Source organism: Microtus oregoni, unplaced genomic scaffold, assembly GCF_018167655.1.
Source record: "Microtus oregoni isolate MIOR12 unplaced genomic scaffold, Mior012 000047F_ref0000412, whole genome shotgun sequence".
Classification (NCBI taxonomy): domain Eukaryota; kingdom Metazoa; phylum Chordata; class Mammalia; order Rodentia; family Cricetidae; genus Microtus; species Microtus oregoni.
Window position 1 is genome coordinate 15,214,895 of NW_024543221.1, and position 27,636 is coordinate 15,242,530.

A 27,636-nucleotide genomic window follows, 5' to 3' on the forward strand; every position below is an offset into this window, starting at 1 on the left:
AAGAATCCTATGCTGATTTTTAACTGGTGTTCAGTTGAAACCATGTTACAATCTCCTAGCCCTTCACAGCCCTGCTGCTGTTGTCCTTCCCACACCTGTTTTAATTAAAACTAGCTTCAATGTTAAACCTGTCCTAGGGCACAGAGGGACACGAAGCTTGGGATTTTATAAAAAATTCTTTAAATGGTTACATTTTGATAAATGGCTAGATTAATCCATGGACCATAAGCGTCCTAATTTTAACTAGAACACATCCACAAGTTGTGATTTTTCTGTAGATCTCTCCCAGAGATAAAAGAGCAGATGACATAAGGCAAAATACAAACATAGACTTTATTAAATGCTGCTCAATCCCCAGTGAAGGTCTTCCATTATAAAACAGTTCCGTACAACAGCAAGGCAAGAGGTTGGAATGGTACTGGTAACATGTGAGAGATACTTGACCAGGTAGAACGTACATGGCCTCTACATAGTCAACGCATTTCCTTTCAATAAAGCCAGGCAGTGACAGCTAGCAGTCTGCATCACACAGTGGGACTCAGAGCCTCCAGCCTTGGAGAGGAGAGGAATGAAGGAGAGGTGAGCCTAGGGTCCACCCACTGACGCTACTTTGTTACATTCTGGGGTGCTGTTGCTGAAGGGGGTATTTGGGAACATAATTTTGGTTTGGTTTACTTTTCCCCCAGCTTTAATACTTTGTGCTTCAGAAGCCTGGAAACGTAGGTGTTGCAGACCCCAGAGTGCGGCAGTATCTTTAAGAGGTTGGGCTTTTATCCCGCCATCTCTCTGGGAGAGGGAAGGACACCGCCTCCGTTATCTTACGGAAGTGCTTTCCCCAGATGAACCAAGGTCTGCAGCCTTGTGAAAGCACAGAGAACGACTTGCTCTGTGTGCAGCGCGATTCCCACCACTCCCACAATCAACCACCTCACTGTAACACAGACGGTAAGTGACAATCGATGATTAGACAGGTTACAATACACTGTGGCCATGATCAGCACAGGGCTATGTTTAGTCCGACTTCTTTCGCTTACGCTCGCCAGGTAAAACTGGCCTCCTAATTGTATTATACTGATGAGGTTGCTTTGAAGTTTTATACATCCCAGAAGATGGACAAAAGCCCGCCCAGCAGAGGGCGCTGCTCTTATTTGGCACTTGTATTGCAGCCGAGGAGACCGTGCATGTTGTATGCGCTGTTCTGTTTCTCGAGCGCCTTCTTTAGCTTCAGCTCTTCTAGTTTTTTCCATAATTCTTCACGTTCCAATTCTTTCTTTTTCTCTCTGAGGAGAAACCAACAGTTTATCAGAAGCTCGAGGTAGTGAAGAATGTGGAACAGGTTGTTTTGTCACCCTCCCACGTGGCTGTAGATGTATGTGACCACACATGGGATTAATTTACCATCGTCATTAGAGCAGCTCTAGGTCAAAATAACCCTCGGGCCCCTCTTTCCAGACCCACAGAATGGCAACCCCTACCCACCCATCAGATTATGGTCAGTTTGGGTACAGGCCATATACATGTAATACAGCTCGTTTTAAAGACGTTGGTGTCTTACACCAACAGTCACACAACCAGTGTAGTCTCCTATGCACCTCCTTCTGGGCTCAGACTGTACTTATTTCTATCTGAACGTTGGGGGGTTTTGCTTGTTTGACAGAGGGTCTCGAGTATGCAGTCCTGTCCTCAGAGTCACAGAGATCCCTGCCTATACTGCCCGAGTCCTGGGATTAAAGGCGGGACCCACTATGCCCTGGTAAACTGTTGAGAAGAATGCATTCAGTAAATTATTGGAGGGCTGGATCTTGGAGTAGTCACTGCCCACCTTAGGAGGAGGCTCCTGAAGGGGGGATCCCCTACAATACAGCACAAGGAACACCAGGTAACTGTCCCCTAAGCCAGAGCCATGACAGTGTGCTAACCTCAGCACCACTTGCTGACAATCCACAGCACTGGAACCACAGGCTGTTGTAAATTACAGTGTACATGCGACTAGCTTAAGGTTCAGTAGAGATCAACAGAAGACCACAATCTAACCATCAGAGGGGAGTCATGCCAGGCTTAATAAATTCATAAAACATTCCTTTATCAACAACAGCTTTTAGTGCTCAGGTTTCACCTTGCAAAGCCTAGTGTATGCCCTATAGATCCGACAGCTCAGAGAACCACCTAGTGTATGCACCGCAGATCCGACAGCTATGAGAACTGCATAACACTAAATCACAACTGTATCAAGTACCTCTGTCTCTCGGCTTTGTAGGAACTAGTAAGATCATCAAAAAGCTTGCCGTTCATCTCCATCAGGGTTTTCAGCACATTATACACAAGTGCTACGATGGTCCTGAAGGAAAGAAGCCAGTTGTGGTTAAAGGCCAGCAGCTGGGAAATCTACACTTTTCTCTCTGGATTGGGCTGGTGTAGTATGATCTGATTGCTAAGCTTATGTCCTTCCTATGTTATGCTGAGGTTTAACATTGATTCCCTTCATGTGTCTCATCTGAAACCCTGGGTAGCAAGATAAAAATGTCACACGTGTTAGACTGTATAGTCTTCAGTTCCTAGCTTGGGGAGGCCAGGAACAGGCTCAGCCACATATTTCCACAGGACAGCCAGACCACTTGCTGAGGAACATTCACGTATAACTTTAACATCTAAAACTGTGACATTAGCCTGCAGTACAGGGTTCAAGTGGTTAAAAAAACAATACTTGCGTTCAAGGCCAGGGCTATTTAGAGTATATGTTAAATTAAAAAGCAAAACAACTTACTGATTCCAGTGTTCTTTGGAAATTTTATACAAACTGGCAAACATAATTGGCAGAATTTTATCAATATTCTCTTCAATCAAACTAAGAATATATTCATTATTCCAGAAGTACAGTGCTCTTTCTGCAACCTACAAAAGAGATCAGAAACCTCAGAATTCACAGGGGAAAGGACGGCACAAAATCAGAACGTCACTGCAGAGGGAGGCTGATACCTGGAAGTGAGAACTGGAGACACACTTGGATATCTGCTTAAAAAGGGGCTCTTCAATTTTTTTGAATTGTGTTGGCTCAATGACATCTAAGATTTCTTCAATTTCTCCTAAAAACATCACCTAGGTTAAAAAATAAAAAAAAAAAACCTATTAAAAATTTTACTCTGCTCTACAGAGCTAGTTCCAGGACAGGCTCCAAAGCTACACAGAGAAACCCTGTCTTGGAAAACCCAAATAGATTAATAAATATACGTACATGTATGTATGTATAGATACATACATCTATGTATTTATAGCACATGACACCAATAGAGGCTCACAGACAAGGGGCATCTGCACTGAGGCAGTCAAACAGCTCAGAGCTGCGCTCGCTTGTCATCTCCCCGCTCCTCCCACTCTGGAGCAGCCGAGATTGCAGAGTGATTAAGATGCAGTGTATTGTTGTCAAACCCACCTCTTTCTGACTGCATGTTTTTGGCCAAAATTTCAGCAGTCCTCTGATAACCTACAAGAAACAACCAACCAAGATTAGAACGAATGGTCACATGTGGTGATGCTTCTCTATAATCCTAGTCCCTGGAATACAGACAGCCTGCTGGCCTCCACTCGCTAACGTCGGGTTCCTTACTCATTCTGAAGTAAAGCACTTAGGACTCAGGACATGAGACTTCCTACTCAGCCTTGCACCTCGGCTAATTCAGCAAATACATATGAGGGCCTGGGACATGAAACTAGGCACACGTGAGCAGATGGAGTCCCTGATTTTCATGTATAAGTGACCAATTCCAACAGAAGACAGTGAGGTGAAGGAGGTTATCTCACAAGAAGTTTTTCAGGACTGAATACATAGCCAAGAATAACCTTGGGTTTCCGATCTTCGGTCTCTGCCTTCCACTACGAGGGCCTATGCATGCTAGGCCGGCACTCTGCAAACTGAGCTAAAGCCTCAGCTCTTTAGAGATAAAGAACAGATAATTTCCCATTATCTAAACTAATTTATACTTATAATTATTTTTTGGCTGACAAGATCAAGGTACAGTAAAACATTAATTAAAAGACCATATATTTCAACAAACAGTTAAAGAAATTTCACTAATCCAGTAGTGCAGATACAAAAGCTGGAAATGCAAGGACGGTGCGGCTCACAAGGGAAAACAATGTATGGCCGTAAGAACTCTCCCTGGCCTTTATTCACACTGACCAGGTGTGAACCAGTGTGAATGGAGTCATCTCTCCGATTAGTGCTTGTGGTTTCATGTGTGCCACAGAGCTTCGAATTCTGATTTATCCTTAAAATTTGTTTTCAGCTGTAATACTATATGGAACTACTTTTTTTTTTTGTTTGGAGGTTCTTTATTTCATAATGTTGAATCAAGGCATCTTTTTTTTTTAAAGAAAGAAAGACAAAAACCTTATAGGTTCTTCTCAAATATATATTATGACATCCAGTTCTGTATTTTTGTGGGATTCCTGTGTGTGTGAATGTGTCTCTGAGTCTATATGTATTTCTTGGCCTTTTTCTTTGTCTCTTTTTTTCTTCTGTTCATATGGAACTACTTTTTAAATGAAAGATGAATACCATACATACACATTTTTAAGCACCCCTCGGGTTAGCCTAAAATAGTTGAATCTAATACTTCAGGGATAGCTCTGGCACCCAGTGTTTTCATGGTAAAACGTGACTGAGAAAGCAGATTCCAGTGAGGATGACTGACAGTCCACTGCCGTCTCTGTTAGTAAACTCAGTTCCTCATGAGAATGCTCCCTTCCCCGCCGCCCAGAAGTTGATCCTCCTGTGTGACAGCTGATACACAGGCTGGGATGAAATGCCACAGATCAGACAAGTGCAGAGGAGGGGACTGAACACTTACAGGCTCTGTCAGGGTTGTGTCTTTCTCCAGGAACTGCACGACACAGTACGCCAGCTAAAGGGCAAGACAAGTTTAAGAGACATCAGAAAAGTAGCATTTAGGGAGATGGGATATTTCCACATTGCACAAAATGTCACTTCAGTTTTTAGTTGCAGTGTGAGATGAATATATTCATAATTGTGTAACTTTTAAAGTTCTAAGTTCAACAGATTGTTAGCTCAAGACTTAGTTAACTCTAAAATACCCACATTTAGTCTTCTAGTGCATATTTATGAATATGAAATATGCAGATTATTATCCTCTAGGCAGTGATTGTCAACCTGTGGGCCTTGACCCTTTTGGGAGTTGCATATCAGATACTACATTACGATTCATAACAGTAGCAACAACCATTCATGGTTGGGGTCACCACAACATGAGGAACTGCATTAAAGGGTTACAGTGTCAGGAATGTGGAGACCACTGCTCTAAGGTGACCAGGTGACCAGGACCTTTCTAACAGGCCGTTAGGGTTTGATGTATAAGACTCAGGGTCATGTAGTTTAGGGGCTGGACCTGAATATAAGTAAACTTCTATGTCTAGCTTACAGCTGCACCAAGTAATATGGAAACTCCAACAAGTTTGCCAAAGCAAATTCCTTGCTAGACACAAAACGAGCATCTTAATATCTCACATCTGCAACTTTCCTGATTCTTACCTGAGCGTGAAACAAAGCCAGTCCTTTCGCAGTGTGCATAGGAATAAGAACCTTCATTAGGAACTGCTTATGCTCGGCTTTCAGTGGCAATGCAAAGCCATTGATGATGCTGGAGGGAGAAAGGCAGAAGGTTAAGCAGTCGCTTTGACTCCAGAAGTTACACTATTTGCACCTAAGGAGAGCATCTGCTTAGTGCTGGAGCTGTGGGCAGAGGCTGCTGTGCTCTGCTCCTGCAGGGCACCCTGCCACCCAGTGTCCTCTACACACTGCCCCGCAGCTCTGATTCACTCTCCTGTCTCAGTGCTGCTAGAATTTCCAGCATGTTCTGTGATAAGTGAGCAGTTTCTCCTACGTCTTTGAATAATCTGGAATTCTTCTATGCAGTGAACAGAAAGGAAATGTGTAAATGATGCCAAAGAGTCTTCCAAAAGAACAGCCTGTCAACATCTGGGTAAGAATTCCTGTAGTGAATACTTGATGAAAGCTTCATCTCTTCCCAGCTGGAGCCTGAAACAACTGTGGCATAGGCCACAGTTCCAAAAGCAGAAGGCTGTGCAGACCCAAGGCCCTGAAACCATCTCTGTTCTGTTGTTGGGGGCTGAACCCAGGACCACTAGCATTGTGCTCTAAACTTTTTAACTCCAGCTGTTTGGTACATAAAACATTCACTCGGTTTCTTAATTCTTAAAATATAACAGCCCCCCTCACCACCTACCTTCCTAATATTTCAAGGAGCTCAGCCACACCATTGAAATGTTCTGTTTCATATATAAACCTGAATTTGGAATAAAGATAGATGTAATAAATGTAAACATCAGGAAACAGGCAAAAAGGTGACGAAACCAAGCTAGGGCCGCAGGGACAGGTTTTCTCTGAACTTTTTAGCCCCAAGGTGTTTTGTTCACACCGCTCTTATACTGCGAGCCAATCTTGATCTTTTGATCTATTTCCTCTGCTACAACTTGAGAAGGACAGTCTCATTTCATCTAGGTTATTTCACTTAATATATAAGGAAAGGGGATGCTCATACGAGAGTCCTTTTCTAAGTAGGAAATCATTACTCACATGAAGGTCAAGGAAAAGGGGTTCATTTTTTCAACTGCTCAGAATTTTTCTAGAGTGTAAACAACATAGGCTATCAGGACTGCCTTGAAGGCAAATACAGCATGAGGTGTGGGTGACACTACTCACCTCCAATGTTAGCCTAATTCCTGTCTCCAACGAACTGAGACAAGGAGAATAAACCCGAGTCACAGGCAGTAATATGAAGCAAACGCTCCACAAGTATTTAAATCATAGTCCCATATGAAATTTTTTGTTTTTTTTTTTTTTTTTTCTCTGTAGCTTTGGAGCCTGTCCTGGAACTCGCTCTGTAGACCAGGCTGGCCTCGAACTCACGGAGATCTGCCTGCCTCTTGCCTCCCGAGTGCTGGGATTAAAGGTGTGCGCCACCAATGCCCAGCAAGATTTTAATTAAACCTAAAGAAAGCACTTTTACAGGCATTGGTTTGATAATGATTGTTTAAAAAAAGTAAAAAGCTCAGAAAAAGTTTTTCAGCGAATTCTTTCATCTATCAAACACTGTCCTCATGATCACTGCTGACCCAGAAAAGGAGGACACGCGCCTCTAAAACGTTAAGTGAACCTCAAGATGGGTAGGAATGACCGAGAGCCTTCAGCTAGGTCAGGTTTCAGATCAAAATTAACCTAAAGAGGCTTGGTTAAAGGAATGGCACGAGGAGAAGAGTACTCTAAAGGATGAGTTTACCTGAGGAAAATGTTGTTAATTTGCTTTCTGATGAACGCTCTCAGCCCAAGAAACTTCCCATAGATCCGATGCAGAACCGTCTTCAGGAAGTCGCGCTCTCTTGGGTCTTCACTATCAAAAAGCTCCAGGAGCTTTAAGAAAAATCTGACAAATTACTTTAAAAAAATAATCGAGCTAAAACCGCTCTTTTTTTCTAATTTTGATTGCAAGATTGCCTATGAAATCTTTAACATTCTCCCTAAATATTCTGCCTTATCAGATTTTACCTTTGCTAAGTAAATGAAGAGGAGGAAAGCATGAATATTTTCACCAGATTCGTCTTTATCCATTCCTTTGGTCATTTTAAAGAATGGAAACACTTTATAAAGATAACATTTTTTTTTGACCTTGGCAGTGACTTTAAAGTTCTTTCCTAACGTAATTTTTAGTGTTAAAAAACATTAAACATTTATCAAATTATGACAGTAATTTAAAAACTTGGTTTTGGAAGACAGGGAGTCATTCCATGGCCAGGCTGACCTTGAACTTGCAATCTTCCTGCCTCTAGCTCCCAGGTGCTGGTGCTCAGAGACCAAACAGCAAGCCCATATAGTCTACGGAACTGCATGGGCATGGGACCTCACATTCTGAACTGTGGTGCTGGGCCTCACCAGATTGATGTGGGATTCCTCTGTTTGCTGTTAATATTATTGGTTAATAAATTGCTTTGGGCCTATAGCAGAGCTATAGGGGAATAGAGGTAGGCAGGGAAAACTAAACTGAATGCTGGGAGGAAGAAGGTGGAGTCAGAGAGAAGCCATGGAGCTGCCCCTGGAGACAGATGCTGAAACTTTCACCGGTAAGCCACAGCCTCAAGGCGATACACAGATTATTAGAAATGGGTTAAACTATGATCTAAGTGTCAGCCAATAAGAAGCTAATGGGCCAGGGCTGGAGAGATGGCTCAGAGGTAAAGAGCATTGCCTGCTCTTCCAAAGGTCCTGAGTTCAATTCCCAGCAACCACCTGGTGGCTCACAACCATCTGTAATGGGGTTTGGTGCCCTCTTCTGGCCTGCAGGCATACAGACAGAATATTGTATACATAATAAATAAATATTTAAAAAAAAAAGCTAATGGGCCAAGCAGTGATTTAAATAATATAGTTTCTGTGCAATTTTTTGGGGTTGAGCATCTGGAAACTAACAAGTGGCCTCCTTCAACACAAGATGCTCTGACTTTATTGTTATGTGTAGATTTCAAACCCAAGTAGAATTTCTGAGGTAGTGGTAGGTCACATTCGTGTGTCCTAAACAAGTAACTTGTTTGTGGTTTCCACTCATTTTTGGCTAGGTTACATGAGGATACAGCCAAAAATACCTGTGGAACAAAAGCACTGATCCAAATTATTACAGTTAAAAATGGCTAAGCTTCTCACTAACCTAAGTCCATATTTCTGATTTTGGTTTACTTGATTTTGTTCCAAGTAGATTTATCTCTAAGGGAGAAATACTAAGCTTGTGAGTTCTTCTTGTTAGCTAGACATATTTTGAATAATTAAATAAACCTCATTAGACATATCATATTCATATCAGGAAACCTGGTTTTTCTGGTTGTTACCCTCAAAGTATTTTTTGAGTAATTCAATCAAAGTCAAAGGTTGTAGGTCAGTAGTTCTCAACCTGCAGGTTGAGACCCCATGAAGTCTCATATCAGACATACTGCATACTAAATATTTATATTATGAGCCAGAACAGCAGCAACGTGGCAGCTATGCAGCAGTGATGTGGTAATGCTATGGCTGGGAGGCAGTAGCACACGAGGAGCTGTGTTAAAGGGTCGCAGCATTAGGAAGGCTGAGAACCACTGCTGTGGTTCAAATCCAGACTCTGCCATTTCCTAGCTGTGGCACTGGATATGGGCTCACTCTTTACAACAAGCTTAACAAGTCTGTGACATGTTCAAATGATAGGTTCTGTGTCACAAAAAAACAATGATTACATCTTAGTCTTCTTTGGAGAAAGAACATAAATTTAAATTATACAGGGTCCCCGAACACCGGACTTTTAACAAATCTCTCCTATTCTGAGTGTTAAAACTCTTAAAAGCTGAGAATTCTCAAATGGCAATTTACAGAAGCAACCCTAATGCCCCAGAGGCAGCTGATGCGGGATCCCCTCTGTATGCTGGGATTACCATTGGTTAATAAAGACACTGTCCTAGGCCTGTGGTAGGGTAGAGTAGAGCTAAGCAGGGAAAACTAAACTGAATGCTGGGACAAAAGACTCAGAGTCAGGGAGAAGCCACGGAGCTACTGCTGGAAACTTTGCTGGTAGGCCACGACCTTGTGGTGATGCACAGATTAATGGAGATGGGTTAAACTGAGATGTAAGAGCTAGCAAATAAGAAGCTAGAACTAATGGGCCAAGCGGTGATTTAAATAACATGGTTTCTGTGTGATTATTTCGGAAGCCTGGGCAGCCAGAAAATGAACAAGCAGCCTCCTTAAAACAGGCCCCTGTAGGTAGCACACAGAACTGCTGGAATCAGATTGTTGCCTTGGCTTCCCAGACAGTTTAGGAGTTTGGTGTAGAGATAGAAAATGGTTCCTGCCATGCCAGACTTTCCCCGCACACCCCAGAAAAGCTCAGCATTCTGGGTACCTAGAGCACCAGGCTGAAGAAGCAAGCTTCCCTCAACCTGCTGTCATCTGAAAGTTTGATGTGCGTGTGGCTTCACTAGGTGCTGAGTGCATTCCACATGAGAACCATATGAGAAAATGATGTGCCTTCCTCCGCAATAGCCCCAAAGACCCCACTGTCATCTGACTGATTTTATTCATGGCTGAGTACATATCGTACTGTAAGCGCATATCTAATCTTGTGTGGATTATAAAGAGTTCTCGAAGGGCTAGCTAGGCAGGTGGTAGTGTTTACCATCCCTGAGCAAGGAACAGTTCTAAATATGAGGAATCTTTAACATCTGGACACCCGAAAGTGGTCTGAAAGGCCCTCACCATCAAATCCTTAACAAGGCTTACATACTGACAATGGCTTTAAAAGAGACAATGGACAGAGAAATTCTTGGGTCACTTTTCAGTTCTGTTTAGGGTCAGACAATTTCAAATGATTAAAAGAGGCTGTTAAATTGTCTAAAAGCTCTTGCCAATAAAAACAAATGAAAAGTATTCTTAGAAATTAATTATAGAGGTACCCCATTTTATTTTACCTGTGGCGCTAGGAGAGGGAAGACAGGCGGCTGATGCTGAGTGTCCAGAAGGTGCCCAGAGCTCAAGCTCTGTGGTTTCTGCCCTGGCATCTCAGCGTTTCAAAGGCTTACAGTTTTTAAACAGGATTTCACCCTCGGATTAAATGGTCACCCCAAACTTTTGAGGAGCTGCAGAAAGCGCAGTTTGACTGATTGCATTGGGCACTGGCTCACCCTTGATACAAACTCTTAACTTCTGACAGCTACTTAAAAAAGTGTGGCCTGTGCAGGTCAGAAGACCACCAAATCAGAGCTGGAGTTACCAGGCTCTGGGGAGGAGACTCAACACAGAGCCTCTGGAAAAGCAGGAAGGGCTTTGACCCAAGTCTTGCCAACCCCTCAAAGCCTCTTTTGTTTGTCAAGAACAATTACTAAGTACTTGTTCACATTTTGAATGACTACTCTTAATAAGCAAGTGCTAAGATAAGATTTGAGATCTAAGAGTCCCTTACCTGTTGTACAAACTTCTGATCAATGTATCGCTTTGCAATGCTAGGCTGGAAATCAGGGCTCTCCAAGAATCTCAAGAAGAATTCATACACCAACTGCAAGAAAGTAAAAAGCAAAATGATGCCTATAAAATAATACTCTGAGTTACATTTCAAGTAAAAACACACCTCTCTTATTGGCTTGAGTTGGTAACTGTTACTAAAAAACAGTTTTAAAAAACCTTTATCTTTATAGCTTGGCTTTCGTCCTGATTGGCTTTTATCAACTTGACACAAGTAGTTATCTGGGAAGAGGAAGTCAGATGATAAAAATGCCTCCATTGGATTGTCGTGCAGGCAAGGCTGTGGGCCACCCCACCCCTGCCCCACCCCAGAAACAAGATTTACTCTGTGGAACAATCCTAGCTGTCCTGGAACTAGCTCTTGTAGACCAGGCTTGCCTCGAACGCCATGTTCTAGATTAATGATTGACGTGAGAGGGTTCAGTCCCCTGTGCGTAAGTGGCCCTGGGGTGTGTAGGTAAGAAAGAAACCAGTAAGCACTGTTTCTCTATGGCTTCTGCCTCGGGTCCCATCTCCAGTCCTGAAGTCTGTCCTCAGTAGACTGTGATGTGAAAGTGTAGGCCAAATAACCCTCTCCTCCCAGACCGCTCTTGGTCATGGTGATCATCACAGCGGCAGAGTCTCCAGGGGAATAGCCTGTGAGGTCTGTGGTTTTCTGCCTCACTTATCAGAGTGCCTTCAGGTATCAGGTTCATGTTCCTTCCCCCAGTGCACTACTATCGCTGTCCCCTAAACACAGACTCGGAGAGTGGGCAGTGTGTAAAATTCACGGCTCCTATAAAACTAGATAGGGGACCTGGCAAGATGGTTCAACAAGTAACACTACTCACGGCCAACTGCTGACCTGGGTACAATTCCTGGTACCCATGTGGTGGAAGGTGGAAAAAAACCTCCCACGGGTTGTTCTCTGACCTACACACAACACACACACACACGTAAAAGCAGAGCAGGGAAGCTGAAACTGAAAGCAGTCCACCTGGAGAATAACTACGCAAACCCTACAAGCACAAGCCTGAGAAAGGAAGGTCTGATGGAGCAGATAAAGCAGACGTGGGCGAGTCTGAGATCGAGAAGCACTGTGCAACCCTGCACGACGGCAAAGGGCACAATGACTGCAAATCAGGATTACAGCAGCATATTAAGGAGAAGTATGGGCATAGCTGGGCGGTGGTGGTGCATGCCTTTAATCCCAGCACTCAGAAGTTAGAGGCAGGTGGATCACTGTAAATTTGAGAGTGAGTTCTAAGACAGCCAGGATGACACAGAGAAACCCTGTCTCAAAAAAAAAAAAACAAAACAAAAAAATCATAAGGCAAAGAGACTGACCAAGATATAACTTTAATTACAAACACAATTAAACAATGTGTCAATTTAGCAACTTAGAAACACAAGAGAATTAGGTCCCAAAGTAAAAACCACTAAAAAAAACCACTTGGGGTCTAAGGAGATGGCTCAGTGGGTAAATCTCTTACCCCACAAGTATGAGGACTAGAATTCGGATATAAAAAGCTGGACCGGGTCTGGATGGCTCGGCAGTTGGGAGTGCATGCTACTTTTCAGAGGACCAAAGTTCAGTTCCTAGCACCCACATTAGGGAACTGTTAGTGTTAACTCAGCTTCAGGGCATCTGTAGGCTTTTGCACTCGTGTACATACACACACACACACACACACACACACACAATACATCTTTAAAAAAAAAAAGAAACAACTAAACCGGTGTGGTGGTCCACTTGGAATCCCAGCACTTGGGAGGTGGAAGCAGGAGGATCTCTGTGAATTCTAAGTCAGCCTGGCTACACAGTGAATCCCAAGTCAACCAGGGCTTCAAAGTGAGACCCTGTGTCAAGAAAAAAAAGTGTTAATATGCCTTTACCCATCCAGATACAGGGAGCAATGTTCATTTGATTAAGAGAGGGTTACCTAATTTTTAACGTTAATTTTGCATTAAGAACATAATAAAAAGCCGGGCAGTGGTGGCGCACACTTTTAATCCCAGCACTCAGGAGACAGAGGTAGGCAGATCGCTGAGTTTGAGACCAGCCTGGGCTACAGAGAGAGTTGTAGGATGACTAGGGCTACACAGAGAAACCCTGTTTCATAAAGCCACAAAAGAACATAATCATAAAAGAGAATTCTGCTTTGGAGCACAAACATCCTAAAACATACAAGCCTGCAATGCTCTGAGAAGTTGAACCGGGGAGTTCTGCTGCCAGCACAGCTTACTGGGTACCTGGACTATATACAGTGTGAGCAAGAATGTAACAGTGCAGCTCGGAAAACTAAGAGGGACACACCACAGTTACATGGAACAGAGTGCAGGAAGCATCTGACAGACAGCTCTGCTGCTGTAGGATCAGGTCGGCAAGAAAGCTGTTGAGAGGGACATGAAACTTGAGCTCTGCATTCACTTGATCTGGAGAATACAGTTAGAGGAGCTGCTTTTATACAAGTGCCAGTGTGGGGGCTGGAGAGATGGCTCAGTGGTTAAGAATACTGACTGTTCCCTCAGAGGACCCAGGTTCAATTCCCAGCATCCACATGGCAGCTCCTAACTGTAACTCAAGTTCAGGGGATCTGACACCCTCACACCAATGCACATAGAGTTAAATAGATTTTTTAAAAAAAGAAACTCCAATGTGTCTCTTGGGATGGGGATGGTCCAGGGAAAGGGCTGGTGGTGTGGAATCAGCCTCAGCTCTTACGCAGGTCCCATACCACCCACTTCCTTGAGCACTGCACCAAACAACTTTTCATAGAGATAGTATCCCTTGGGAGACCTGCATGACGTCAAGTCCCAGATTCCTACACCAATAGACATTGTTGGACACGGTGCTGCTTATAACTGTATATGGTTTCTTAATCGTATCATTATTTTATGTGTGGGGCTGTTTTGCCTGCATGTCTGTCTATGCACCATGTGCAGCATGCAGTGCCCAAGGAGGCCAGGAGAGGGCGTCACACATCCCTGGAACTGCAGTTATAGACAGTTTTCAGTTGTAATGTCTGAGCTGGGACTCAAACCTGGGTCCTCTGAAAGACTCTTACCTGCTGAGCCATTTTTCTAGACCCCTACTTTCTTATCCTCATCTACACAATTTCCCTGACAACAATGCACATGCAGTGAATAGCCCAGATTAGCAAATACCTGCTGTCAGGAGCCAATTTGGCAGGTGATGAGATGGTTATTTAATACACGCTGAATGAGTATTACAAGCAGGTGGAAGAAACAATTGGCCTACAGGGCTAACAATCGTCAAAATGTCACAGTCAGATCATGCCTCTATGAGATGAAGCTTGTCCCCAGAACTTCTGTCCACATGTGTTATCCTGCATTATTTCTTCCTGGAACTACACATCTAAAAAGAATGTTCATTTGGTCATCATTTCTGGGTGTGCATTGTAAGACATAGTGATTGTGTTAGGGTGTAGGGTTTAGACGCACAGAACAGAAGCTTGATGAGTGTTTACTAGCTATACGAAATCAGTTGATGAGACTTTCTATGCAGTTACTGAAGTTTCTCTATGCATCATATGAAGAATTATAATTTGCTTTTACGAATCTTAGAACACACTTCAGCAATGGCTTCAGCACTAACGAAATGGCAGACCTCACGTGTCTGTTACAAGGCTGGCCGGCCACCTGTGCACGCCATAACACACTCTACACCCTTAAGACAAGACATATGTAAGAAAACAGAAGGTCATCTTGCTGTACTGCTCAAGTTTCTGTAGTCCAGGCTAGCCTTGAACTTGAAATTTAACTGATAATGACATTGACTTCAAATGGTTCTTCCTCCACCCACGACACCAACTGATCAGGGGCTTCATACATCAGACACATACTCTGCCAACTGAGCTACAGCCCAGCTCTGCTATGCTACTGGTTCTGAACATGCCTTTCCTAAGGTCGTCTAAACAAAATTATAAAGTTCTGCTTTTCATCATTAAAAAGAAACAGGTCCACCAGAAAACAGTCCCAATGACTGAAGAACCTGAAAATAAGACCTAGATAAGAAGCTAAAGAAGCCAGAAACATTTGGCCCAGGGAAGAAAACCTGAGAAGCAACTTTGATGAGTGTAGGTATACAAAAGGCCCTTTTCAAGGGGTATGGTGACCACGGGCTTTCCAATTTCTGTTAGCAGGAAAGTGATGTAAAGGGATTTAAAATGATTTATTCCATGAAGAATTCACAAGAGTGAGCATCTATAAATTATATCATGTAGTTTACACTGCATGTTTAGAACATTGCCTGGGCACAGTGAGCAGAAACAGAAACTCAGTTCTCTATGACTCCTCCCTCTCTCTGGCTATCTGAGAAAGCAAAACAGATTCTGCAAAACACTGAACTCCTTAACTGTGGCCAGCCTAGATGCTCTCCCTCTGCTCTTTCATCTGTAGAACAAAAACACAGACACTAACAAACCTACGAGGCTCAACAGTACACAAAGAACTATAGACAACTGAGTGCTCCCACCTCTCCAGGTGGTCCTCGCCAGGCAGAGCACACCAACTAGTTGTTCAGCCCTTAAATGGTCAGCCCTGATAATAATGAGTACATATACTACTTGACTATATAACAGTTGATTTTTAAAAGCCATCAATTTGAAGAATGGGGAGGGGTAGTATATGGGAAAGTGTGGAGGGAGGAAGGAGAAAGGAGGAATGTTATAATTAAAATACAATCTCAAAACTAAACAACAACCAAAACCATGCTGTGCATGGCAGGCATCACATACTTGTATCCCAACTACTAAGGAAGCCGAGACAAGAGATCGCCTGGGTCCAAGAGTTGAAAACCAGCCTGGGCACACAACAAGCCTCCTCTGCCACACACAGTGACCAGCAAAGATCATTTACAGTACCTACTCACAACTAAAAATGTCACAAATGAATCTCTGAAGCTTGTATAAAAGCACAATAGGGGGCTGGAGAGATGGCTCAGAGGTTTAGAGCACTGACTGCTCTTCCAGAGGTCCTGAGTTCAAGTCCCAGCAACCACATGGTGGGATCTGGTGCCCTCTTCCGGCATATAGGCATACATGCAGGCAGAACACTGTATACATAACAAATATTAAACTTAAAAACATCAGAGCAGATGTGCTGGGCATGGTGATGCACACCTTTAATCCCAGATCTGAGTTCTAGGCCAGTCTGGTCTACAGATGGGGTTCCAGGAGAGCCAGAGCTGCACAGAGAAACCCTGTCTCAAACAGACAAACAAGCCCCAGAACAAAAACAAACCAAAAAACTAAACAAACCAAAAACTCAAGATGCTTAAATATGCGACTATAACATGCTGGACACATACAGTCACTTCAAATGGCCTCAAAATATTTAATAGCCAAATTAAATGCTATATCAAATTTTAATAATTCAAGAGTTTAAAATTTTAGACAGAGACCACAGATAAATGAAAATTGTGTGCTTGTGCAATCTGAATGTGTCTTGTGTAAAAATCCATTTTGTAAAGTGTGTGTGTGTGTTACGCTGGTGTGAGTGTGCACATACTTGTGGAAGCCAGAAGTCATTGTTGAGTGTCATCCTCTACTGCTCTCCACTTTCTGTAGCTTTGGAGCCTGTCCTGGAACTAGCTCTTGTAGACCAGGCTGGCCTCGAACTCCCAGAGATCCGCCTGCCTCTGCCTCCAGAGTGCTGGGATTAAAGGCGTGTGCCACCACCGCCCAGCAAAAAAACAATCTTAATTGCATGTATTTACGTGTGTGCATGCATGTGAGTGTGCCACAGTACACGTGTGGGGGACAGAAGATAGCCTGAAGGAGTCAGTTCTCGTGGGTCCTGGGGATCTGAACTCAGGTCCTCATGCCTGCATGACAGGCTCTTTACCACAGAGTCATCAACCAACCCCCAGGAGACCATTTTGTAAATTACTTCTCTCTCTCTCTCTCTCTCTCTGCGTGTGTGTGTGTGTGTGTGTGTGTAATGCTCAGTTAGAGGACAACTTGCAGAAGCTGGTTCTCTCTTTGCAGCACAAAGGTTATGAACTGGACCAGGCTCACATGTTTTTTATCTGCTGAGCAGTCTCACCAGCCATAGAAATAGTATCCTGATAGTAATTACCATCTTCCAAAATGTTAAGAACCATTTCTCTCAGGAAATTCAAATGGAGCCTCAAATTATACCAGTGAAAGATGAAAAACACATTGTTTACTTGGCTGAATTTCTTGTGTTAATTTCTATGAGTATATAAAAATATCCTGATGGAAAAATCTGTCTTTGCTTTTAAAATTTCAAAAGCTAAAAGTCTTTTCCAAAGACTATCCAACTATACCTAAAAAAAAAAAAAAAAGAGAGAAACACCAGCTAAGGAGAATTTCATGCTTTAAAAACCCTCCCATTACTAAAACAGTACCACTAATTTACACCAAGTACAGCAGGAAATTTCAGGTGAACTTCTGCTCAATTCTATTAAAAAGTAATTTAGAGGCCAGGCATGGGGATGCAGACCTTCAATCCCAGCACTTGGAAGGCAGAAGCAGGCAGATCCTCATGAGTTCCAGGCCAGCCGGGGAGGCAGAAACCTACCTCAAAATACAAAACAACAATAGATCCAGCACCTACAAACACATGCTGTTGTAAGAGACACACTTTAGAGTCAGAAACAAAGAGGTTAAAGCAAGGCAGAGAATGGAAGCCATGTAAATAAACAGTAGCTAGAACCTGGAACAGCTGCACTAATACCAAACAACCTAACTTCAAAATAGCGACAAAGGGCATTTCTAACGATAAGGGCCATCCACAGGGAAAATACAGTTATAAACATAAACTTTTATGTACCTATCAACCAGGTCCCAAAACACACGACATAAAACCTCACAGAAATGCCTAGACAATTCAGCACCAGGAGACTCAATACCTTTCTTTCAATGAACAGATCAGTGAGGTAACAGACTATAAGCCAGCTAGGCCCAGCAGCACACAGCCCCTTGACAGGTCTAAGTTCACATGTAATGTTCTCCAGGACATACTGTACACTGCCATCAACTCTACAAGAACTAAAATCATACAATAAAATAAACAATGAAATAAAATTATGTGGGAAATTAAAAAATAGTTATAGATGAATAAAAACAAAAAAAAACACACATATGGGAAATAAATGTTCAAACAAAATTTATATATGAATGTATTAATAGCTCTGGTTGTAACAGCCTATGGTGGCTTGAATGTAACCGTCCCCCATAAACTCATAAGGAGTGGGTGCTATTAGGAGGTGTGGCTTTGTTGAAGTGGGTGTAGCCTTGTTGAGGAAGTGTGTCATTACATGGGGCAGGCTTTGAGGCCTCTTTTGCTCAAACCTCCCCCAGTTTGACACTGAGTCCACTTCCTGTTGCCTGAAAGAGCAGACTCTCAAGCCACCTCTCTAGCCATGTCTGCTACAACATGGATAAGCCTTGAATACTATGCTAAGTAAAAGAACCCAGACATGAAAAGCCATGCATCATGAGTCTGTGAATATGAAACGACCAACTGGGGAAGTATAACTACAGACAGAAAACAGAATTGCTTGGAGACAGATTCTTATTATGTAGCTCACACTGGTCTCGAACACATGATCTTCCTGCCTCAGCCTCCCAAGAGCTAAAATTACCTGCCCACGACAACACATAGAGTTTAAAAGTCAAATATTTTAAATAAACGCCCAGAATCAGCAGAAAACTGAAATGTAAGCATTATGAATACAAACTTATAATCCATACCTGTATGTGAGGCCAAGAGGCCTCAAGTGTGGGCTCGTCCTCCTCTGGATCGAAATCTGGATTATCACTTGGAGGAAGCGTACGGAAGATGTTAGCACTGATCTGAAAGAAATTAAGTTTGGACTTATGTTCTTTGCTGTGTATAACTGAGTTTTATCAATGAAAAACAACACCATTTTTTACAGAAAAAAATGTACTGCTATAAATTCAGTTCCTACCTATAAATCTCTTCAAGATATAGAGGAAGGCGTTTCTCGTTCTCTGGGATAGCTAACCTCCTTAGGTCCCGAGCAACTGGTGAGTACATGTTACCTCCACACACGTCACTACCTGCTGCTCTTTCAAAGTTTGCTTAAAATGAAAGAGGATGGGGACGAGGAGAGGGAAGGCAAATATCACCACATCATCTATCTGAATCTGACCGCTCTGCATTCCTCCCAAATTCTATCACAGCATGTTCTGCACCTATAACAAGAGCCCCTCCCTGTTACTACGGTTATGTAATTTCAAGGATGTTTCCACTCTCGGTATTTTAATACTTTTGAGATTTGAGGCTTTAAAAACACAAACTACTCGGAAACAAGGACGTGTGCTGAGATCCATTTTAGAGTCTGAGTGATATGGTATTCATAATTTCCTCCTCTGCACCATCAGTACCAGCTAGGACCTAGGACCATACCCATCCTTCCCTCTCCAGCCAAGACTGCACCGTGGTCCCAGTCCACAATTCTTTTCATTTTTGGAACTCACTCTGTAGACCAGGCTGGCCTTAAACTCACAGAGGTCCGGCAGCCTCTGCCTCCAGATTCCTAGGATTAAAGGTGTGCATTACCACGCCCAGACTCATTTCTTTTAAAAATGATGGACAGACCACACCAGATAGTTTAGTAAATGTTTAAGACTGGGCTAACGTGGGGGTGATTATAGTGAGGAGGACTACAGTGAGGGAGGACTACAGAGGTGAGGACCATAGTGAGGGAGAACTACAGTGAGGGAGGACTCCAGTGAGGGAGGACTCCAGTGAGGGGAGGACTCCAGTGAGGGGAGGACTACAGTAATGAGGGAATGACTATTTGGAACAAACTACCTGGGGCAAGAGGGTAATACAAGCAATGTACAAGTAACTTTCCACCTATTCATAAAAAGTGGCATTCAGGACAGGCATCATTACCATAACCCTAGAAGTCAGGAGGCAGCTATCTAGAACTTTGTAAGTTGCAACTCGAAACCATTTTTTTGTTGTTTATTTATTTATTGGAGATACGTTTCTCTGTGTAGCCCTGACTGTCCTGGGACTTGGTCTGTCAAACTCAGAGATCCTTCTGCCTCTCCTGAGTGCTAGGATTAAAGGTACGCACGACCATGCCTAGCTCTAAAAACCAAATTTAAAGGTAAAACCAGCAATAGTCTGATGGGCATCAACTTCACAAATAGCAGGGCATCTTATGATTGTCACTGGTAAAATTAAATGTTAACCTCGCAGCCACCAATAAAATAACCCGTAACAAATACTCATAAGTCTGTTAAAGGTTGATCAAGTGGCCCAACTCCTACCTAGAAACTAGACAACAAAAACAATGAAACATACACAACTCTTCATTTGAGTAATGAGAGTAAATCCCAGTATAATACATAGAAAATTAAAAATATTCAGATTATCTATCAACTTTTCAAAATTTCTCAATAAAAACCACTGGAAATCAGTTAACAGAAGAAAATAATCTTTGCTCTTGAAACTTTAATAATAAAATAAAAATAGGACATTCAGCCAGGTATGGTGGTGCACACCTTTAATCCCAGCACTCAAGAGGCAGAGGCAGGAGGATCTCTGAGTTCAAGGCCAGCCTGGTCTACAGAAAGAGTTCCAGGACAGTGAGGGCTATACAGAGAAACCCTGTCTCAAAAAAACAACCAAACAAACAAACACAGGAAGTTCACCAACATTTAATACTATCTGTGCGAGTTTAGGAAGCTAGTTTTATTCTGGTTAATATTCTGTCTATGGTTGACCTTTTCAAAACAAAAAAAAAACCACTAAAGCATTAATTTCTGTTCTTAAAGTACAACATAAATTCCTCAGTTCCTTTGGTGGGTCTTCGACTGCGACCAAATCTCTCTCCTCCTACCCATTCTATTCTTCTCCTAGAACACATATAAGGTTGTTTGTTCTTCTGTTTGGATGTAGTTTAAACTATGTTCTTGTGACTCTAACCATTCGCACAGGTTTTGAATTTCATTAGCACGGGACAACACGCCAGTTACAAAGGCTGAACCAATGTCCGCTGCTGAAGGAGGAGGTTAAACTACTAACAGCACCTCCCAAAAGGACCCTTACTGCAATAAAGATGGCAACAATTCACTTTTCCACACGAAAGATTCCACAATTTATCCACCGTGCTGAGCACTCCTTGCCTAAAATGCTTGGAGCAAGAAGTGTCCTGGATTTTGGCTTACCTATAAATGCCTATAATGAGGTGCTCTGGGCATCCAAACATGAAGTTCATTTGTTTCAAGAGTGCCTTACATACGATATAAAGGCAATTATAGTCACTATTTTTATTTCACTTGTTTGGACTGCAATCCATAAAGTCAGGTGTAGAATTTTCCACTTAGGGAGTCATATCAGTGTCAAACTTTAGTGCTTTGATTTCTGGCTCCCATATTAAAGAAGCCTGATAAGATGTCTCTTTATCCTTAAAGACTGTGAGCTATAATCAAGTATTATTCTCTATAAGAAAACATCCGTATAGGATTTCTTTTAAACCTGTGTTCTTCACATGCCCTCTCTGCCCCCTTTACAATTCCCAGAGACTGCTTGCTCAGACATAATCGGTTATCTGGATAAAGGAGTTCACTTTTTTAACTTGTAGTTGTAGTTACATGTATGTGTTCGTGTGCAGATATGTGCACCTCAGGGCACGTGCCGGAGGCCAGACACACCCTCCTGGAGCTGGAGCTACATACAAGCAGTTGTGAGCTGCAGATATGGGTACTGGGAACCAGACTCCAGTAGTCCCACACAAGAACTGTATGTTTGAACCTACATCTTTCTCCCAAGTGTCTGAACTATCCAATATGGTAGCCAAGAGCCATGAGAACTACTACTTTCTCCAAGTCCTATAGTCAGGGCCCACGTCAATGAAATGGACAATATTTCCAATGGGCGTCCCCCCCCCCTTTTTTTTTTGGAGACAGAATCTCACTATGTAGCCCGGCTGTCCTGGAACTCACTCTGTAGAGGTGGCTGGCCTCCAACTCAGAGACCCATCTGCCTCTGTGTCCCGAGTACTGGGATTAATGGCATGTGTTACCAGACCTCACCCCATAGGATGTTTCCAAGAACACCCTTTTGGGTATGTTAGTTACAATACATACACCTCAGATCCTTGATCTTACATATCTGAGGAATAGAAATCTAGAGGCTTACCATTTTTACTATATCAGAATACGCTGATTCAACAATTACACCACGATTAGTTGAAACATACTCAACCAGTTCATTCAGTGTTGCTCTTTTGATTTCTTTGCTCTTCAAGTCTGAAACAGAGTCCATGAAATCAAACAGCACACAGCACTGCTGCAGCTTCTGGCAGAAGAGCTCCTGCTGCTCGTTTGAAGTGGCATCTACAAACAGAAAGAGAGAAGCTCTGAACAAACCAGCCTTTACGCTGCTTTTGTATCTGTTAGCTATAACTCTGTGATCGAGGTAGATCCATGCATCTATAATCCTATCATGTACGGATTTATACAGGGCTGTTCTCAGTGCCCACAACCAATCACTGATTCTAACATACCTTTCTTTGATCTCCTCGATTATCTTAGATGCTCATCATCCCCCATCTAGATTTCAGTCAGAACTTGTTAATAATGCATGACTAAGTATTCGTTTCTGATTTATTATCTAAACTACTCTAAAAGTTAAAACTTTCCAAAAGGAATCAATACTATCATACTCAATAAGATTGCCAATAATTTGGAAAATGGAACCTCTGTATTGTGTCATCTGCTTATACCAAGTCACCTTTCAACACAGCCATGCAGACCTTTGTGGTTCCTGAAGAACACAGGCTGCTTCCCGGGGCCCAGAATGCCCATTTCCCCACACCACTATCTGGGGACCCTACCCACTGGTTCCATTCTAGCCTAAGTCCTTAATCAGGGGTCTTCCTAATAGAAGTGGCACTAAACTGGCTGGTGAAGCCATCTTTTCTGAAGTATCTTAGGCCTGTATCTCTGCTGCAGTATTTTTTGTATCATATGACAATTATGTCTTACTATTTTTAATGATCCTGATCTATGAAGTTCCCCCAAAGCAGGAATCAAGTGTTATCTCACTATGCCCACTGTTCTCTCTCCCTGCTCAGGATAGAGCCTGGTGCATAAAAGGCACTTAATAAATATTTGCCTTTTGCTCGTGACAAAAACAAGGTACATTACATTGATTCTAAATGTATTATATATATGACAAATATATTTTATGCTAAGAACATCTCTTTGTTCTTAGCATAAGAAATTAGAATATTTAAACTCTGGACTTTCAGATCTGTAAACAGGGACCTTCCAGTAGCTCCTCTGCCTCCATCTCCTGAGCTACTGAGCTTAAATTTTTAAAATCATATATCTAAAACCTGATATTTAGGTTCATAATATGTAAAATTATTTCTCCATCCAAAGCAAGTACCTATTTTATATAAAGATAAGAAAAAGATCTTCAAAAAGATTAAAATTTTGCCATAGGTATTTACATTTTGTGTCCCCATGTGTGGCTGTGTCTGAGTGTGTCTGTGTGTGTCTGAGTGTGCACAGAAGGGCCAGAGACTGACATCAGATGCCAATCAATTTCTTCCTTGTGTTTTGAGTCAGGATCTTTCGCTGAGTCTGGACTTGCCAATGTGCCCAGCACTCTGGCCAGCGAGTCCTCAGGACCTCCTGTCTCTGCCTCCTCAGCGCTTCGACTGCCGGTGCCTGGCTTCTGTGGGTTGGTAGTGGAAATGCAACTCAGGACCTCATGACTTCAGAGCCCATCTCGAACCATTTCCCCAGTCCCCTATACATTCTTACTGTAGCAAAGTGTAAATGTTAAAAGACTGGCATACTTTATAAAACTTCTGGCCTAAATGATGAAAATTACAAAATAAATGTTGAATTTGCTATCACAGCCATTTGTGTCTATGGCACTGAAAGCTTCAGTTCTCCATCCACAAACAATGCACCTACTGTTCTGTCCCAGAGTCAGCTGAGGTTTCCACCATCAGACTGGCATTCAGAATTCATGGAAAGCTGATGGACAGTAAATAATGGTTTTACCACTGTTTTGGTAGTCAAGTTTTTTTTTATTCAATCACGTTTGTTTGTTTTTTGAGACAGGGTTTCTCTGTAGCTTTGGAGCCTGTCCGGGAACTTGCTCTGTAGACCAGGCTGGTCTCAAACTCAAAGATATCCACCTGTTTCCGCCTCCCAAGTGCTGGCATTAAAGGCATCCACAACCACTGCCCAGTTTATTCAATCACCTTTTCTGGAACTGCCCTGAGCGAGGAAGTTTTAAGATATCCTGTTTTTAATGCAGCCCTTTATACATAAGCTATCTGTGCTCTGGAATGAGACTTTATATACTGTGGTGAATATGAAGCAGATCTGACACATACAGCCAGCAGTCAGGCCTACTACCCTTGCTCCTTCCAAACACCAGCAGCAGAGCCTGTTCCATCTCCACTAAGTCAGCAACATCTGAATGACCTTTTCCTTAAATCTTTTGGAGTTTTTGGTCCTTAAATTAATTTACTAATTAATTTAATTAGTCCTTAATTTAATTACTAAATGACATTTCCTAACACTGGTACCAAGTTCATTTGTTTAAAAAGCTAGAGGACAAGACACCTTTGGTTTCTGAAAACTAACAATGGTAAACTTTTCGGAATACATATTGTGTATACCCACTCAAGAAGATAAAAGTCATTCTATGAACCCTTTCTCAACTCACAGAAAATCCCCATAGTTCTTTCAGTTACTCCTTTATCTTCAAAAACACCCATATACTTCAAAGACGTACTTATCTTTACTAAGTAGACAAATACATCTGTATTACATCTTAGTCTCGTGTGTGTGGTTCTGGGGACTGAACACAGGCATCACACACGCTAAGCAAGTGTTCTACCACTGAGCTATGTTCCTGCCCGGGTACTGCATCTTTAAAATAATTAGATCCCGTTATAATGATGATCTGAGGATGATAGGTGCCACCTTCAGAGGCTGACTCAGTTCTCACAGTCTTAAAATATTCTCTCAGCTTTTTTCTCCTTGATGCAGAAGTGAACACAAATTCATGCTTTATCCACATATAATCACCGTCTGCAAGCAAGACCAGGTCACTCTGTCCTCCCACCTCCACTGTGAAACGCCATGTCTCCCATTCAAAACCTCAGCTAAAAGTAGTGGGTCACTCCTCTTTAATCCTGCAGGTGAAGGCAATTCTGAGAACGTCTCAGAGTCAGTGAATTCCAGGCCAGCCTGGTCTACACAGTGAATCCCAGGCCAGCTAGGGCACACACACAGTGAGACCGGCCTCAGAAACAACACCAACAAAACTCATGCCCTGAAGCTACAATGTAGCAAGAAAGTGGCAGGAAAATGGTTTGCATTCAGAAGAAACTAGTTTCAGCTCTGATCCCCTGAATGGTTGAATACCCTCTCACAATGCTGAGTGGCTTCATGAAACCCCAAGTATTTGTACCAACCGTATCCTAACCATATACTGTTTGCATTTGCTTAGTCATTCTGATTTTAATTATCCTAAGCCTCTCAGATTTTTGTTGGGGATAATTTAATAAAATTTTCTAGAACTGATGCTATTTATCTGTTTCAAATACTGTTTTGTTTTGAAAATGCAATGTTCCCCACAAGCCCATGAGGTGAACCCTTGGTTGCCAGGTGGGCCAGCCTGGAGGAAGTGGGTCACTAGGGTCATGCCACTTCTGCCACAACAATGCTCTGCCCAAGGCACACCCCTAAGAAACAAAAACAAGAACCTCCCTCCCTTATTGTATCAAGTATTTTTGCCAGAGCAATGGGAGAACGAACACACTGTTGGATTTGAATCTCTCTGAAAACATATAAGCGAACCATGAGTGTATATGGAGAAGTACTTAAGATAACAGGTTTGAGTCTGAGCTGTCCCCTTGGGCTCTTGTGGTCCACAGCTGCTGGTGTCGTTTCTGGGGCTCGGGAGCCCTTGGAATTAGGACCTAGACGGCAGAGGTAGGGGACTGGGGTGGGCTCTGGCCTGTATTCTTCGCTTCCTGCCTGCCCTGATGCAAATGACACCTGCAGCCAATGCCCCCTCCGCTGTGCCTCCCAGTGACAGACTGCAACTCTGAAACCACCAGCCGCAGTTCACACTTCCTCCCTTAGATGGTTTCTGTCAGGTGCTCTGTCACAGAGATGAAGAACGTTTACTAATACACTAGAGAACTCCACTTACACGATAAAAATAAAAGCAATTCTACATAACCCCGCAGTAGTATTTTGACCCTCACTGCCCCCCCCCCCCAATATCTTACCAAGGAGCAGTTCAGAACTACTGTATGTACGGCACATTCAACAGTGTCGATGTCTGCTGCCCAGGGGACATGCTATCAAAGTGCACTCATCTTTAGTAACATCCTCTGAGCTAAGCTCCCCGCCCCCCCCCCAAAAAAAAACCCCCAACAACACCAGGGTTTCTTTGTGTAGCCTTGGCTGCCCTGGAACTCGTTCTACAGACCAGACTGGCCTAGGCCTCAAGAGATCCACCTCCCTTTGCTTCTCAAGTGCTGGGATTAAAGGTGAGCATCATCATGCCCGGTCGGAATATGAGCTTTTAAATGCCCGTAACTTTTCCATTTTGTTATGACTGGAACTTGATTTCACTAAAGACTTTACAACTGCTGAAAAATAAAAAGAATCATGATGAGCAGGGGGACAGACACAGCTCTGAGGAAATGAAGCATTTCCTCTTGGAGACTTATTAGCTCACCTTCAAAAACTCCCCAAAGCCCTGTTAGGTCTTTTCTGGACTCTTCGAGGTTTTTACCACAAATACTCAATTTGAAGGTGACCTGGTTCATACCAGAAATACGTCCTACAGTGTTGTTTCTTAGAGTATGGATTGTAACTGGGTCGCAGCATCATGTTAATGGGTTATGACGAGAGTTAAGCAAACAAACCAATCAGAGGTACCGCATGTGATTACACTGTTTTATTGCACTGTATATGGATCCTCAATTATAAAGCAAGATGTGCTTCATACATCATTCTACAACATGTAAAATGCTACAATATCAGTAGCCAGTGTAGACAGAGACTGCACTTTGTTAATTACAATACTGTTTAGCCAATGACTCAGGTATATTTCTAGCTATCTCTTACAACTTGAATTAACACATTTCTATTATTTTATACTTTACCACGAGGCTCGTGGTTTGTTAGCTCTTGCTTCTTGGGTGGCTACGTGACATCTGCCTCCTTCGGCAGCTATATGGTGTCTCTTTCATTCCGCCTACTCTATTTATCTCTTCCAGCCTGGCTATATTCTGTCCTGCCATAGGCCAAAGGAGCTTTATTCATTAACCAATAAAAGCTACACATATACAGAAGGACCTCCCACATCAGCTGGAAGCTTTCGGCCTGCTTGCCCCCTCTCGCGCGGGGAGGTGCATCTATTCTGCTGAGGCATTCCTTTGCTAGTTTAGAACTTACTTCTTCAGGACTCCAGCACAGGCGGGAAATCAGCCCTGTGGGCTGAACAACTACCATTCTTGGCCTGTCCTTCAGGAGATGGGTGTTGGATTAACTGAACCACAGCCTGTAGGC

The 27,636-nt window shown here is 42.8% G+C and overlaps 1 protein-coding gene across 1 annotated transcript in view; it reads right to left on the minus strand.

The window, feature by feature from the left end:
- Positions 1 to 314: 314 nt before the first annotated feature.
- The window catches only part of Ppp2r5a (protein phosphatase 2 regulatory subunit B'alpha), a 45,825-nt gene continuing 18,503 nt past the window's right edge, over positions 315 to 27,636 (minus strand). The window contains exons 2-13 of the mRNA XM_041635323.1: positions 22,217 to 22,413; positions 18,790 to 18,891; positions 11,010 to 11,102; positions 7,314 to 7,444; positions 6,261 to 6,320; positions 5,546 to 5,654; positions 4,848 to 4,901; positions 3,431 to 3,481; positions 2,977 to 3,096; positions 2,765 to 2,892; positions 2,237 to 2,338; positions 315 to 1,280 (exon numbers count right to left, since the gene is read on the minus strand). Coding sequence (XP_041491257.1) covers positions 1,145 to 1,280; positions 2,237 to 2,338; positions 2,765 to 2,892; positions 2,977 to 3,096; positions 3,431 to 3,481; positions 4,848 to 4,901; positions 5,546 to 5,654; positions 6,261 to 6,320; positions 7,314 to 7,444; positions 11,010 to 11,102; positions 18,790 to 18,891; positions 22,217 to 22,413 — 1,283 coding nt within the window. The 3' untranslated portion in view covers positions 315 to 1,144. The remainder of the gene's footprint in view (positions 1,281 to 2,236; positions 2,339 to 2,764; positions 2,893 to 2,976; positions 3,097 to 3,430; positions 3,482 to 4,847; positions 4,902 to 5,545; positions 5,655 to 6,260; positions 6,321 to 7,313; positions 7,445 to 11,009; positions 11,103 to 18,789; positions 18,892 to 22,216; positions 22,414 to 27,636) is intronic.